The sequence below is a fragment of the Neltuma alba genome, unplaced genomic scaffold (assembly GCF_004799145.2).
Source record: "Neltuma alba isolate B1F8T4 unplaced genomic scaffold, ASM479914v2 tig00013583_pilon, whole genome shotgun sequence".
NCBI classification, from domain to species: Eukaryota; Viridiplantae; Streptophyta; class Magnoliopsida; order Fabales; family Fabaceae; genus Neltuma; species Neltuma alba.
The window spans coordinates 1-14,791 of NW_021637780.1; the positions used below are offsets into that span (position 1 = coordinate 1).

Consider the following 14,791-nt stretch of genomic DNA (forward strand, 5'->3'; position numbering starts at 1 on the left):
TGATTTCAAGATCATCTCCTCATACTCATCTTCAGGATTTGACAGAGCAACAATGGCCCCTCCAGCTCCTATTGAAGCCTCACCCTCATGGATAATGACTGTTCTTATAACTATATTTAGATCAAATGTCTGGTCATAGGAAAAAAATCCAATGCAACCAGAGTATATACCTCGGGAACAGCTTTCAAGAGAATCCAGAAGTTCCATTGATCTCAACTTGGGCGCACCCGTCATCGAGCCACCAGGAAACGCAGCTTTGACACAGTCTACGGCACTCACATATGATAGCTTCTTCCCTCGGATTGTACTCACCATGGTATGAACAGTTGCATATGATTCCACATCCATGAGACGAGGCACATGAACTGAACCAGGTTCACAGACACCGACCAACGTCATTCCTTAGAAGGTCAACAATCATCAGATTTTCAGCCTGATCTTTTTCACTGCAGAGAGAGAGAGGGAGGGAGGGAGGAAGAGAGAAGTAGATAATCAGTTCATGAGAGTTTCTGAGTTTCACCATGTAAATGTCCATCTGTTATGCCGGCATGTTTTATGTGCAAGCATTTCAAAATTCTAAAAATATTGTATAGACCTGTGTTTGGCATGAGGGCATTATATATAGATCAGATATGATTATGGTGCGCATTAGACATCCGATGTTCAAACTCCGGGACTTTTTTTTTTAAACCTAAAATTCCAGATTATCTTAACTCCATATAGATCATAATACCAATATTCCTTAAAACAGATTCTATGGGCAAACTTATGCGGGCAAAACACATTTTGATTTGTTTCTAATATTTCCACGTTATTCAACACATTTCCATAAACTTTGATCTTAAGCGTGCAAATTGTGCTTGAAATGGATATGGATAGATTTACAGCTGCCAAGAGGAGATATCAGTCACCTGAACTGTAGCTTCAATTTGAGTCGCTCATCGTCCTCTTTTGTAGCACCACGAGCTATGGTACCCTTGATGGGCTTAGCTTCCAGCATACCATTCCTATCCAACTTCAAGAACCTCTCAGGGGAAGAACAGCAAATACAGAGGTCTTCGTTTGAAAAATTAAGCCAAGCAGCATAAGGTGCCGGATTTCTTTCTCTCAAGTGTAGATAAAGTCCAAGAGAGTTTAATTCCTTAATCGTTTTTCTTATCTGAGTTGTAAGGCACAACTCATAGCTTTCTCCATCTTTAATGTAGTTTAAACACTTGTTAACATCATCAATGTACTGCTTTCTAGATTTTTCAGAAACAAATCCAGCCTTAAGGTGGGGGAAAGTAGGAGCAAGCGATTCCTGCCTTTTCAACTCTCTTGTCATAGAATTTTTCAAGTTCATCAACTCCTCCTCTGTATCATCCAACCATGGTGTCATAGCTTGGCTTCCATCATGTACACACAATATGTAAACATCATCGTTCAGGTGGTCAATAGCAATGAGATTATCAGCAAAGAAAAAACACGCATCCGGAGTTCTAGACTTGTGACGGTTAGATGTGTCAACGCTTTCAAGTTTGAGGTCATACCTACATTGGAAGAAATTATTAATTATTAGTGTAAAGTGGTAGGGGTAAACCCACTATGAAAGGAGGTTGCGTTGGGCTCAAGAACCAAGAGAAAACAACAAGGTTCAAATACAACAAACATAAAATATGAAGGATTAACTATAGCAGGTTGTGAAGGCTATTTTAAATAATCAAATGAGGAATGCAAAAGTAAACAATATTGCCTGTGAAGTAGGCACTAACAAGTAGGAAAAGTTTATTTTGCCACCTACCCTATGTAACCAATATATCCGCCATGGAAGTCAAATGGCAGACCCTCAAAATCCTCTTCATTATAACGAAATGATTGAAGCTCCTGCGACATTATCAAGCATGTATGAGAGTCAAAACTCAATTTGGCATGTGACAACGGCTGTTTATGAGTTGGAATGCTGACATCGGAAGCTATATAACCTACAATGATAACTGTATCATTCAAGAATGAAGTGTCAAACAATTCAAAACAAATTTCAGTACCTTGTTCAAAAAATCAAAAAATCCATTTTCCAAAAACATGCTCTTGGTAGAACCTTGGCCATCTTCTATTGACATAAAGCCTCCACCTTGTAAATTTCCATTTCTGGGAAAGAACATGACATTGATCACTTCAAGTATATTCAGAAAATGAAGACGATTAATTAACACAACGCATATAATTTAACAGGATAGATATCAAACCTTTGATCTGACAATCTAAATGACAACTGTTTCCAAAGCGATCCACCTCTACCACCCATAAATGAAAACCGTGCCCTTCCCTACATAAGTCAGTGTTAAGACCCTAAGAAAATAAACATGATAAGTCAAAGGAAGCACAGAATCATGATCATACCTCTTCTGTGGAGGAGCTATCTAACCAAAAGCTGTTCTCAGCTTTATGATGTCCGAACAATCCACAAAATATGTTTTTCGCCCCACCAACTTGACCAGCCAAGTGATCAAATTTCCTCCATTTCAACTTCAGGCATTTATAAGCAATACTTGCATGATTACGATTTACCATGTTGGACATTTCAGAAGGATCAACCTCAGCAGTATCATGCATTAAATGTCCATCTTTAGAAGACGCTTTGTTTTGTTGATTTAACACATTATTCTCTGAATTTACACTGCTGTGAACTTCTCTAGCCAGTTGACTAGAATAAAGAAAGTTTACTGCTCAGAGTAAATTACAAGGGATCAACATAAATAAGTCAAAGGGCAAGGGAAATTAAGAAGTAATATGGAGCAAGTAATGAAACAAAAGCTAAATGGCCCATTAAACCACTCAACTCTATTCAAGAGGTCTATATATGATGTATAAAAAAATACCGTAACCAGAAAGGATGCCTCCCAAACTGTAAAGAATAACATCAATTTTCCAAAATAATTTTGAAACAGGAAAGTCTGAAGAGCACATAGGAATGATAGGATAGACAGTTATTTCTGTTTACAAAAGTTCTCCAGGTTACCTGGAGAGTGAGCATATTTTCCTCTGTTGTATGATGACCGAAATCTCAGCCAATAATCATATGTAATCTCTCTAAAGTTTTTGAATATTTGTGTTCCATGGCTGGTAGCTATACTCTCTGGATGAAACTGAAGGTAAAAATTGTTGAGTTGGACAAAGTTGACAAAAGTGAAAATAAATATAAATCACTGAGCTGAAACTATAAAATATCATTTCTGTACATATTACCTGCAAACCATAATGCGGTCTTGTAGAATGCTTGATGCCCATAAGAACTCTTGTTCCTTTTGTGGGGCCATAATGACTTGAAAGGTTTGAACTTCTATTTTCTACTTCAGCAGAAACAGAATCAGCAAACATGCTTCCCTTTGTTGGGGCTTCAGAAGGATTGGTATTGTTGGACTCCTTAGACCTAAGAAGAGTGCCGGCAGAGTCGGTCCATGCTATGGGGATGAGCTCTTGTGGAAGTGATTCAGGATCTATGACCAGTGAATGATATCTAACCACCTTCAATTATGAAGAAACACAAATTTTAAAACTGCTGGTCATAGATCAGATAAATCTTAATTAACTTGACACAAGAAACAAACGTATTTAAGGAAAACAAGTACAAACAGACAAAAGAATGAATTACTTCGTCCCAACTTGCATTTATAAAACTATTACCCAAACGATTGACTGCGTGATTACTTCAGATATAAGTATTTCAGCGACAATCAACAATTGCAAGCAAAATCACTTTGCTGATGTCCTTCGGTAATGGATTCCAGTTTATATATCCTCTTCTAGTGCAATATTTGTTTTTTTGGATAAGAGAAGAATGTCTATAGAGAAAAGGAGAATCCAGGAAATGAAGATTAAAAAACAAAGGAAATGTGTATTTTATAGAAAAAATACTGTCATATTTTAAAAAAGATGCACCAGTAGTGGTTCTAGCATTTTGCTCCCACCATGTACATTAGTTATGCCCCGGGGGGGGGGGGGGGGGGGGACCTTCCCCTCCTTTATTCTCCCAAAATCTAAATTGGGCAGAGAAAAGTGACCAAGAGTCAGTGGGCCAATACAGTGCTCACCAAAAATCTAAAGGATGGAAACAACTCACCCCTAAACAGAACATCCAATGAAAAAAAAAATCTCATAAAATAATTAAATTCTAAAGTTTCAAAATGCTTTAAAAGACTTGTATGTCCCATGTATCATTATCTCAAATACCATTTGCAAGATTTGAACTCTAAAAATTCACAGGCAGCATAGTCATATTCTTCCAAATATAAAGAGGTAACCAGACCTTAAATCCTGAATTTCTGCCAGAAGGAATTTCATGAAAAAGCTCACAACCATTATGCTCAAGTTCACTGTGCAGCAGAAAAGTTATAAGAAGAGAGAATGAGGCATCTATGCTTGCAAGAACATTTTAATAAATTAGTAAAATGACACTTACAGGCAACCTAATCTTCCTAATTGTAACAATTAGGTCATAAATATAGAAAAATGAGACGGTCAACTTTCAAAAGATATAATCATACCTCAACGTCCATGGATTGGTTCTGGTGCATGGACAACTTGAGCTCCATGCACAAAACCTAGAGCCTATTAAATCATATGTCAAGCAATTAAATCAAAAAGAAAATCAGAGCAATTCTAAAAGGCTAGAGTACAAAATCTAACAATAAAATTCATAAAAAATGAATCACAACATTAATAAAACCAGGATTAACTCATGTCATGCGAGTCGTGACATCAAATAAAGTTTGAGGAGGCCTTAGTGAGTAATTTTACAATGAATACGGATTTCCTCCTCCAAAAACGAATTATATTTCTAACACTGCCAAAAACGAAAGATGAAGAAAGGTCTAAACAACTAGATCCGAATAGCAACAGATGGAAATTTTCATGTTATTTAATGCATGCAGATTGAAGTACAACTGGATAATTATGTCATGTTTTATGATATTACTGCATCAACCTACTCCTTCTAGTGCGTGGCATAGCATTATTAAGGAAATCACGACCTTCTTGCAAAATCAACTCAGAAGGCCTTCAATATCGGCCAAACAAACTCTAGAACTTTTTTCCTTTTTATTTTCTTCCAACTTTATAATTAAAGCTTTATAACCAAGCCTCTATATGTGGCAAACCCATAAATATGGGAAAAAGAAATCAAACAGAAACAGAGATAAGCGTCAAAATGGATAGGCAAGCTAATAAACAAAAAGAGTTCAGATGAGCAAACGTATGCAATTGTGACTATCGTCAACATCTCACACAGGATGAGGAAAAAAGGAAATAAAGCAACAAATATTGTAATCACAGGCACAGAAAGGCAAGCTATCTTGCAAAAAAGAAGACTAAATACCTGGTGTCCCAGGCAAACACCCAGAATAGGGATGTCCCAGCATTTGAGCAACAGCTGAAGACAAATACCTACATATTCCAAATTCATTTACAATGCTATTAAACGTAAAGAAACCTCTACACCTCATGAAACAAATATCAGCCAATAGTATTCACTTGATATTCAACTATAAAAGCATTTAGCGGTCATTTGTTCATGATATGAAGTTCTGGAAACTATACTGGGTAATTTTGAAAATAAAGGTGGGCATGATTATTATTTACACTCTATGCAGCTAAAGGGTGTCGAAGTTACTCCACTTGTGAAATCTTTACAATCTTTCAGTTAGATTCCATGTGCTCTAAGAAATTGTCAAATTTTTACACACTTTCAATTACTTTCATAATTGACACCTCAATGATCTTCAGATGCAGTTCCAAAATCCAAATATAATCATACATATAAATTATGTCAGTTCAAGCAAAACCAAAAATCAAAATTTACTTGTAAATGTTGTAAAACTATAAATGATGTTAGAACCTATGATGACAGTAAGGTACAAAAAGAGGTCATTAAGTAATAATTATGTGAATTTTCTGTTAGCCAGAGTTAGTTTTTGTCCTGCTTCTTGACCCAGAGGACTAAACTTGCACCTAAATATTTCACAGGTGTGAGTGAAATTCCATTAAACCACAAAGGAGTGTACAAACGGGTCTAAGAAAAAATATGTAATCAAAACAAGGATCCAATTCATTCATAAGTCGTGAAGCAGCATTAAATTACATGTGCAACAACTAACTTTTCGATTATAGCTTGCAGAGCATTAATCAGAGATACTAAATCATGAACAATTAATATGCCACATCACTAATGTCCCCAAAAAATATTCATTTTACTGCCATCAATTTGTAATTTGTCTCAAAGATTATTGGCAGAGATGCATCTCACCTATATCTTTTGGGCATGCCGGAGAACCAGGCCCAGGTGATATTACAATGTTATCAAATGCATTTTCCTCATACAAGTAATAGCAAAGTTCTTCCCATGTCAAATCATCATTTCGGACCACCACAGGAGGCACTGAGATAATAGAAAACCAAAGCAGTTGTTACAATGGAGATCAATTCACTACACTTTATAAGCCATTTTAGACCTCAGTGTACAGTATCTTCTAATAGATTTTAATGTATTCAGAGAAGAAGCTTCAACATTCAATACAATGTTAAAGAGGCAAAAAAAGAAAGAAAAAAAAAAGAAAAAGAAAAATCCCAGTCTAAATATAATCTGCAAATATGATTGATAACAGCTTTTTACGTCTTTCACTCTCATACACAAAAACAAGCACAATAGATGGGGGGCAGAGAGAGAGGACATACCACCATTAACTACAGATAACGCCTGGTATATATTGTATGTGTAACTGTCATAGTTGTCAATCAACAATGTCTTTACAAAATCTAGCTTCTTTATAGGCTCCTGGAGGTGTTTCTTTCTTGTATATGACTCTTCTATCTGGCTAGGTATAAATTGGCTGGAGATAGCCCTCCTTCCCGCAGCACTCCTTATTGCTTGCACGTTGTTTTTCTTAATGAAACAAGAAATACTTACAGGAGGTCTAGACAAGAGAAAACTAGCACATGTGTGGTGCACGCATTCACTTACACAACACGGCGGCTCAGAAGAAGACGAAACCAAAGAGAAGGCCATCTTTACGGGGAAAAGTTTCAAATAACTGGTATGAACAACTAGTCTCCAGCAACAATTATCTCACCTTCTCCACGGGAAAAAAAAAAAAGCATGAAATTAGTTTGAGTATGATAACCAATTCAAGGAAAGGTAGCAGATTTTGAGCATGTAATTGTAGAGAGGGAAGTCTAACATGATTGCACGGCATCCATGTAAGGGGAAGATATAGAGAAGCAAATTGAAAAACCAAATTACTCTAAGAAACATCCGAGAATGCAGTTTAACTAACTGGTGCTACGAAAACAATAAGGGGGGAAAAAAAAGAAGATAGTGAATGCAGACATGACGTGCAACAAGCCAATGGAGAAATTGCAAATTTAAACACACACAAAAAAAAATTGAATTGAATATCCATTCCAATTGAATTCTGCTCTGTCCTGTGTAAATTCATTTGTGCATGCAGGAAACCACGAACGGAGTGACAGAGCAGCAGATGTTGAACGGTGAAGGAAAACGGGAGGTAGCTGAAATGGTATTATTAGCCCAGAAAGAATACTTACATTCTAAGAAACATCGTATAACGCAGTTTAAAAAGACAATGACAAGTATAAGTAAACAGCCAAATGCATGATAAAGGGACAGACATGAGATGCAAGAAGCCAATGGACAAGTAGCAGATTCAATTATAAGCAAATGAAATCTATATTTATTCCAATAGAATTGTTCTCCCACCATCTTGGGTAAATTTATTCGTCCGTTGGAGCATGCAAAGAGAGGAGCAGGGTGACAAAGCAATCGAAATCAGAAAAAAGAATCAACAGAGTTGGTGTTGGTAATACAGTTACCCTCAAAGCATATCCCACAGCTCTAGTGCCGAGAATCTCTGCTCTATCTCTGTCTCTCCCTCTCTTTCTAACAGGGAGGAGCAATTGGAGTGGGTGGAGGAGAGGCTTCCAAGATTGCGGCCTTGCGGAAGCCAGGACTTCGGATGCATATATATACACGAGAGGAGAGAAAGAAGGCAATAGGGACCCACGCTGGTTGGGAACAGTGATGCGCCCCGGAGACTGATAGAGACAGATTCGAACGGTCAAATTGCGTATGAATTTGGACACCGGAGCCCGTCGCCGAGGGTGGCGGCTGCTCCGGTACGGTGACACGAACTCAGATTTGAGATTTGCATCAACTTATAAAGGACAAATATTCACATGCATTTTTATATAAAAATAAAAAAAGTAAAAAAGAGGAAAACAATTACATGCAGATTTTTTTTTTTACCTGATTTACATGCATATTCGTACCCATATATTTTAGACTTTCTTATATTAAAACTTTTCTTATTTTACTAATTTAAATCCACCGCTAAAAAATAGTCTTGGATATGAAATTGTGTGTTATATGAAATAAAGAGTTTTATTTTATAGAATGCAAAAATATTAAAATAACCTGTTAAACTTATTTTTTAACAATTTAAACTACGGACACATACAAATATATTAACAGTAAGTTTGAATTAGGATTTCATCCATACATACATGAAGTTGTTGCTGAGATAACCAGCAATTAATCTTTTTTCAATTACATCCTCATTATTTGGGCAGAAAAATATATCCTTGTTTGATACGAGTATTTATGTTTCTCTCTCATTATTTTGTTAAGCAAAGAGATTAAGTGAAGGTACTTTAATCAACTTAATTTAATATTTTACATTAATTACATAATGCATTTACTCTAAGTCATAACTTTAAATAACAATAATACAGCACGAGACTATATTACGTGAGTCTCAAGGCGTGTTTGGTGAAAAGGTGCAAAGGAAGTCAAGTCCACACCGTATTTGGTACTAGGATTAAAAAAAAAAAAAAATCTTTCCGCTCTTATTTATAAGCTCTTAATAAGGGGAGGAATATGATCCATTTTATAAATTTTAATTTAATTTTATCTTCATATTTAATACATTTTTTCAAATTTTACCTTTAATTATTTATTTTTTCTCCTTTATCGTGATATTTTTAATCATATTTTTTTAACATATTCTCTTTCATTTTTTCCCATTTATTCTAATAGTATATTTAAAAATAAAAGTATATTTTTAATATATTTATTATTTTTAATTAATTTTAAATAATGTTGATTATCTATGGATTACTAGTTACCTAAGGTTATACTCCCTCCGTCTTATTATAAGATACGAATAACCGAATTACGTTGATCAAAAAAATAGTTAAAATTAGTTAAAAACAATTAATGTATAAAAAGTAAAATTTTTTTTTAAAAATACCCTCATTAATAAGGAGAGAGAGCATGAGGGAGAACAATGGTAAATTATTAAAAGAAAGAGAAGTGGGAAGGAGAGAGTGTGTGAGTTGGAGACAATAAATATGGGTAAAATAGGAAATCAACACAAAAAAGTAGAAACAACTTTTAAGTGTCTCTTGTATATAAGAACATGCCATAAGCATCAAATGTCTTTTATAATAACAAACGGAGGGAGTAATAATTACTGTGCTGCATGGTTTGATAAGGAATACAGTTGGGAATCCATCCACGAAAACCAACCACAATTTGAGAGATGCCAAGTAGGAAACGTATCGTAGAAGCAAGCAAAACCTCGGAATCATAGACAGAAGGACAAAACTGTAAATTTATTTTTTCACGAGGTAGCACAAATTTTTGGTCATTTTTGGGTTTTTTTAAAAAATTAATATAAGTATAAAAAAAAGGGAAAATTGTAAAAAAAGACCTTCGAATTGTAAAAACGCAGATAGGGACCCTTGACAACTTCACTTTGGGTTTTGACAAGAATAATATGCCCTGAAGTTGTCAAAATCCAAAGTGAAGTTGTCAAGGGTACCTATCTGCGTTTTTACAATTCCAAGGTCTTTTTTTTGCAATTTTCCCTAAAAAAATTCAATTATTTTTTTTTAAAATTTCTTTATACGTCTATAATGTAGATAAAATTAGAGTTAATGTACAAATTTACTTATAATATATTTTATTAAGAGCATCAAACAACACAAACTTTTTCTAAGTACAAAAATACACATTAAGTTTTTAAAATGACACAAAAAAAACTACAATTATTAAGTTAATTAACATTGATTGTTTAACAAACAATTAAAACACATAAATTAGAAAAAAAATACACATAAAGTTTTTAAAATTGTGCAAAAATAGGCATGAAGTTTTTAACGGTTATGGTATTTTTATACCATTTTGAAAATTTTATATATATTTTTACACTATTTTCTTTACCTACATGCCGAGTAAACGGTCGATGTTAATTGACTTAACAGTTATAACATTTTTTTTTCATTTTTTTCATGTATACTTTTGCACTAAAGAAAAGTTTATAGTGTTACATATCCATAGTGAAATATTTTATAGGTAGATGTGCAAATTAACCCTTAAAATTAATTTATACTTTATCCACTCCTATATATAAACAGCATTCCCTCACATGAAGTTGGCCTTAAATATAATCAACGCTTTTTTAATTTTAAACTGAACTTTCTCATTTTTACCCCATTAAATACATGTTTTTACATCAATTATCATGCATTGTCTTTCACTTTCTTTCTTATAAATAAGTCTATATTTAAAATATAAATTATATATTTGACATAATTAAACTAATTTTAATTAATATTTTGATTTACACAATTTAGTTAGTCGTTTATACTTCCTCAAACCCTATATATAAACAAAATTTTCTCAGATAAGGTGTTCTTGCATATAGGCAATAAGTTGGGTTTATCGAAAAATTTAATTAATTTTTTTCATTCTTATCTCTTTTTTTTGCCAATACATTTTTACCTTCAATTAATTATATTTCTTTTTCATGTTTTTCCTCAGTCATTCCCTCTCTTTTTAACTAATATTAACTAATATTTTAATCCCTCTGATTTGGTTAATTAGTTGTTACAAGCAAAAAAAACAAAATTACTTATATATAAAGTCTGAAAGAGGCAGAGTACATAGGAATATAGACATGGAGGGGGAAGCAGTTGGGACTTGGGATGACAGAATTACGGAAAAGACCAAGCGTACGAGGCGACAAATGAGCGTTCAGTTTATTAGTGGCATTCAACGGATGAATCTTTTCCACTGACACTAGCGCAACAGTTGGTAGTACGTATGAAGTCAATTCAATTTTAATATATATTCTTTGAATCCTATTTATAAAATAGTAACACTTTTAATATATTTTACTCACATAAAAAAAATTTTAAAATATATTAACTTTTTATCAAAATATAATAATTTTTTAATTTTATCTATATTTAATATATACATTTTTAAAAAAATAACTATCTATATTATAATAAATAAATAACAATATGATAAATTTATGATAAAAATTTAATGAGGTAACTTATAAATAGAACAAAAAAAATTTTTTTTCTCTGTCTTATAAATAGAACTAGAAGAATAAGTGCTTTTAAAATTTAATATTACCTCTAATCTTAATTATAAAATCTTATTTATAATCTATAAATAAAATTTGATAATTAGAACCGGAGGTAGAATGAGTTGAGCTCTCCTAAAAGTTTTATTTAGGAGCATTGGGTGCTTATACGTTTTTTTTGTGCAAAATTGTCATAAAAATTTAAAATGGTAGTAATTTTGTCCTTTACTGTTAAAAATTCTAACAGTCAACGTTACTATTTTAACAGTCAATATTAATTTTTTAATATTATGGGACAAAATTATCACAATTTTAAACTTTTAGGGACAAATTTGCATCAAAAAAATTTCAGATACCCAATACTTCTAAATGAAAACTTCTAAAACGAATTTGTATTTTAATCCATTTAATATAGTGCTCTAAAAGTTTTCACTAGCAATGTTGTCCCGAAGTTTTTGAATGTAAATTTGTTTTGAAAATTTTAAAATTGTAAGTAATTTTGTTCTTTATTGTTAAAAAACTAACATTAACTGTGAAAATAGTAACATTGACCATTAATATTTTTAATGATAGGGGTATTGCTACGATTTTAAACTTTTGAGACAAATTTATATCTGAAAAAAAATTTTTGGATACCCAACCTTCTTGAGTAAAAACTTTGAAAGTAAATTTATATCTTAACCCTTTAATATATCATCTTCTTTCAATTTATTTTTGGGTAAAAATGCAATTTTAATCATGATCTTTTTCTCATGTGCAATTTTACCCTGGATTTTTTGATTCAATTTTACTCCTGATCTTTTTTTAATTGTGCAATTTTACCTACGAGCTTTATATACAATAAAAAAATCAAGGGCGAAACTACACTTTTAAAAAAGATCAGAAATAAAATTACACCTAAACAAATAAAATCAAGATTAAAATTACACTTGTACCCTTTATTTTTTTAACGTATTAGGTTGATCTTATTTTAAGATTATAAAAAGAAAATGCAAATTAAGGTTCACGTTTCAAGTCCCTTAGAGTCTGTGTGGTGCGAGGGAAACGAAAAGAAAGAGAGAGAATGAAAAATTTTAATAACTCTGATCCAAAATAGGGAAAAAAATGGGGTTAAAAGTTTTTTATTAATTTTTATTATCATTTTATCGTACATCTTCTCTTTTTAAAAATTTTAAATTTTAAATTTTTTAATTTTTTAAATCAAGCATATTAAAATTTTACTTCTGTTCTTTTTCATTTTCCTCATACCAAATATAAGCTTAAAATCACAACCGAACCAATTTGGTTTGGTTGAATTAAAAACCAAACCAAACTTTTACTGGACATTGGTTTTATTCGATTTATTTCGATTTGAGCTTTTTCGATTCCGCGCAGTCAGTTTTGAACTTCGGTGTCAAGGTTTTATGTTGTAACTTCTTGTGAACTTGTTTTGTCTGGGTTGTGGCTCATATTGTTATTTTGTGGATTTTTGGTAGTCTTGTTTACAAAATAAAATTGTCTACCTCTGATTAAAAAGCTTTTTTTAAAAAAATCTTGCAATAAAAAAAACTTATAAGGGGAATGATAATCACGATCAAGAGCCAAAAAGATCCTAAAATTTTTGTAAAGGACCGAATTGGTCATTAAGTAATTTTATATTTATACTCCTCCGGTCCTTAATATAGGACCCAATTCTTGAGTTGGTTTTGATCCTAAATATAAGATCCCTTTCTCATATTTATCATTTTTCTCTAAATTACCCCTATGGATACTCCCTCAACCATAATCAAGTAGAAGAGGGAGAGAGGGTATTAAGAAAGATGATTATGGTATTTTAGGAAAGATGTATCACTTTTCTTATAATTAACTAACTTACCTAACTTCCTTAATCTAATCAAATTAGTTAAATGAGTCTTATATTAAGAACCGGAGGAGTATTTTAAAATTTTGATATTGATATTCTAAAATTTAGCACCGGCATCCTAAAATCTGACAGTAACACAATTTCAAAATATTATTATCAATTTTTGAAATTTTAGTGTCAAATTTTGGAAAGTCAATGTCAAATTATTAAAAGACCTTAAGTTCGTCACTAAAATTTTAGAAGTTTTATCCCTAATTAAAATTAATTTTATATTTTGTTCTCAAACCATCACGATCCCTCTGAGCCTGTGAAGGATCCAGCTTATTTAATGCCGTTTAATTTATTTTTTTTTTTTACCTTGAATGCCATTTAATGTGTGAATCTTATCCGTTGATATTAATGCAATAATCAATATGGATGAAGTTAGTTCTATGTGACCCGTATTTGAAATGATTTATAAATAGTTTTTTAATTATAATTTATAAAATACTACGTATAAGGTAAGTATGTGAAGAAATTTTGTTTTGACTCACGTAAAATATATTTATAAGTGATTTTAGATGTTACCTCAAATGGGGCCAAATACTTCTACTTAGGAGAATACTTTTCTGTAAGAAACAACTACTATTTCTACTTTGTCATTGTTCTTATTTATGTTTTTTTTTAAATAAGAAATAACTATAATGAAATATGAGGTAAGCATGTGAGGAAAATTTATTTACTACTTAATATATTTATGATCTTATTTTTCAAAGCATCATCTATTCATTTTTCATTCTGTCTCTTTTCTTAGTAAGTAACAGTATTTTTGAAAATTTTTTATAATTTTTACATATTTATTATCTTTAATTTATTTTAACTAAATTTTTTACCCATGTGATTTAGTCAAATATTTTTTTATTAAAAAGGAACGGAGGGACTATGGTATGATAACAATACCAGTAAAATTTGTTTTTTTTTTAATTATAGTGTATCTTAGCAAAATTAGTTTTTTTAATGACTATAGTTTTGGCTCATTTACAATTTAGTTTTAAACTTTGATTCGGTATATTTAGTTCTTATAATTTGACTCGACTGAAGCTTGGTTCTTAAAATTTGACTCACTAAAATTCAATCCCTATAAAATCAACATTCAAAACTTTAATCCTTAAGCTTCGTGAAATATACAATTTAACAGCATAAAAAATGAAATATATAATTTTATCTTTAAATATAGGGTCTCATATTTTAAATGGTTAGAAAGATAAAGAGTCAAAGTTTGAAATTAAAATAAAATTAAGTCAAAATTATAAAAATTAAACTATAATTTAAAAATTGAATTGCAATCAAGTCAAAATTAAAATGAAATCAATTTTTCTCATATCTTGTGAAGATGTAAACTCTAAACTTTTACGGCTTTAAGTGATTATCAATATCAACATATAACATTCTCCATTTTTTAAGAAGCACTTTCTCTTGTTTAAAATATAAGCTTTAAATCTTTGAATGGTCCAGGTTTTTTATATGTTTCAATTTGAATTTA

The 14,791-nt window shown here is 31.8% G+C and overlaps 1 protein-coding gene across 1 annotated transcript; it reads right to left on the reverse strand.

Annotated features, from left to right (window-relative positions):
• Positions 1-6: 6 nt before the first annotated feature.
• LOC114738347 (aminodeoxychorismate synthase, chloroplastic-like) lies at positions 7-8,156 on the reverse strand (the record flags this gene model as incomplete). Its single annotated transcript, XM_028926382.1, is given in 15 exon segments — positions 7-384; positions 386-446; positions 912-1,529; positions 1,781-1,863; positions 2,025-2,127; positions 2,226-2,305; positions 2,380-2,702; positions 2,999-3,125; positions 3,226-3,504; positions 4,286-4,355; positions 4,526-4,587; positions 5,354-5,421; positions 6,281-6,412; positions 6,709-7,103; positions 7,864-8,156. Coding segments are annotated over 14 exon segments (2,715 nt in total), but the record flags the coding sequence as incomplete, so codon positions are not given.
• Positions 8,157-14,791: the final 6,635 nt, after the last annotated feature.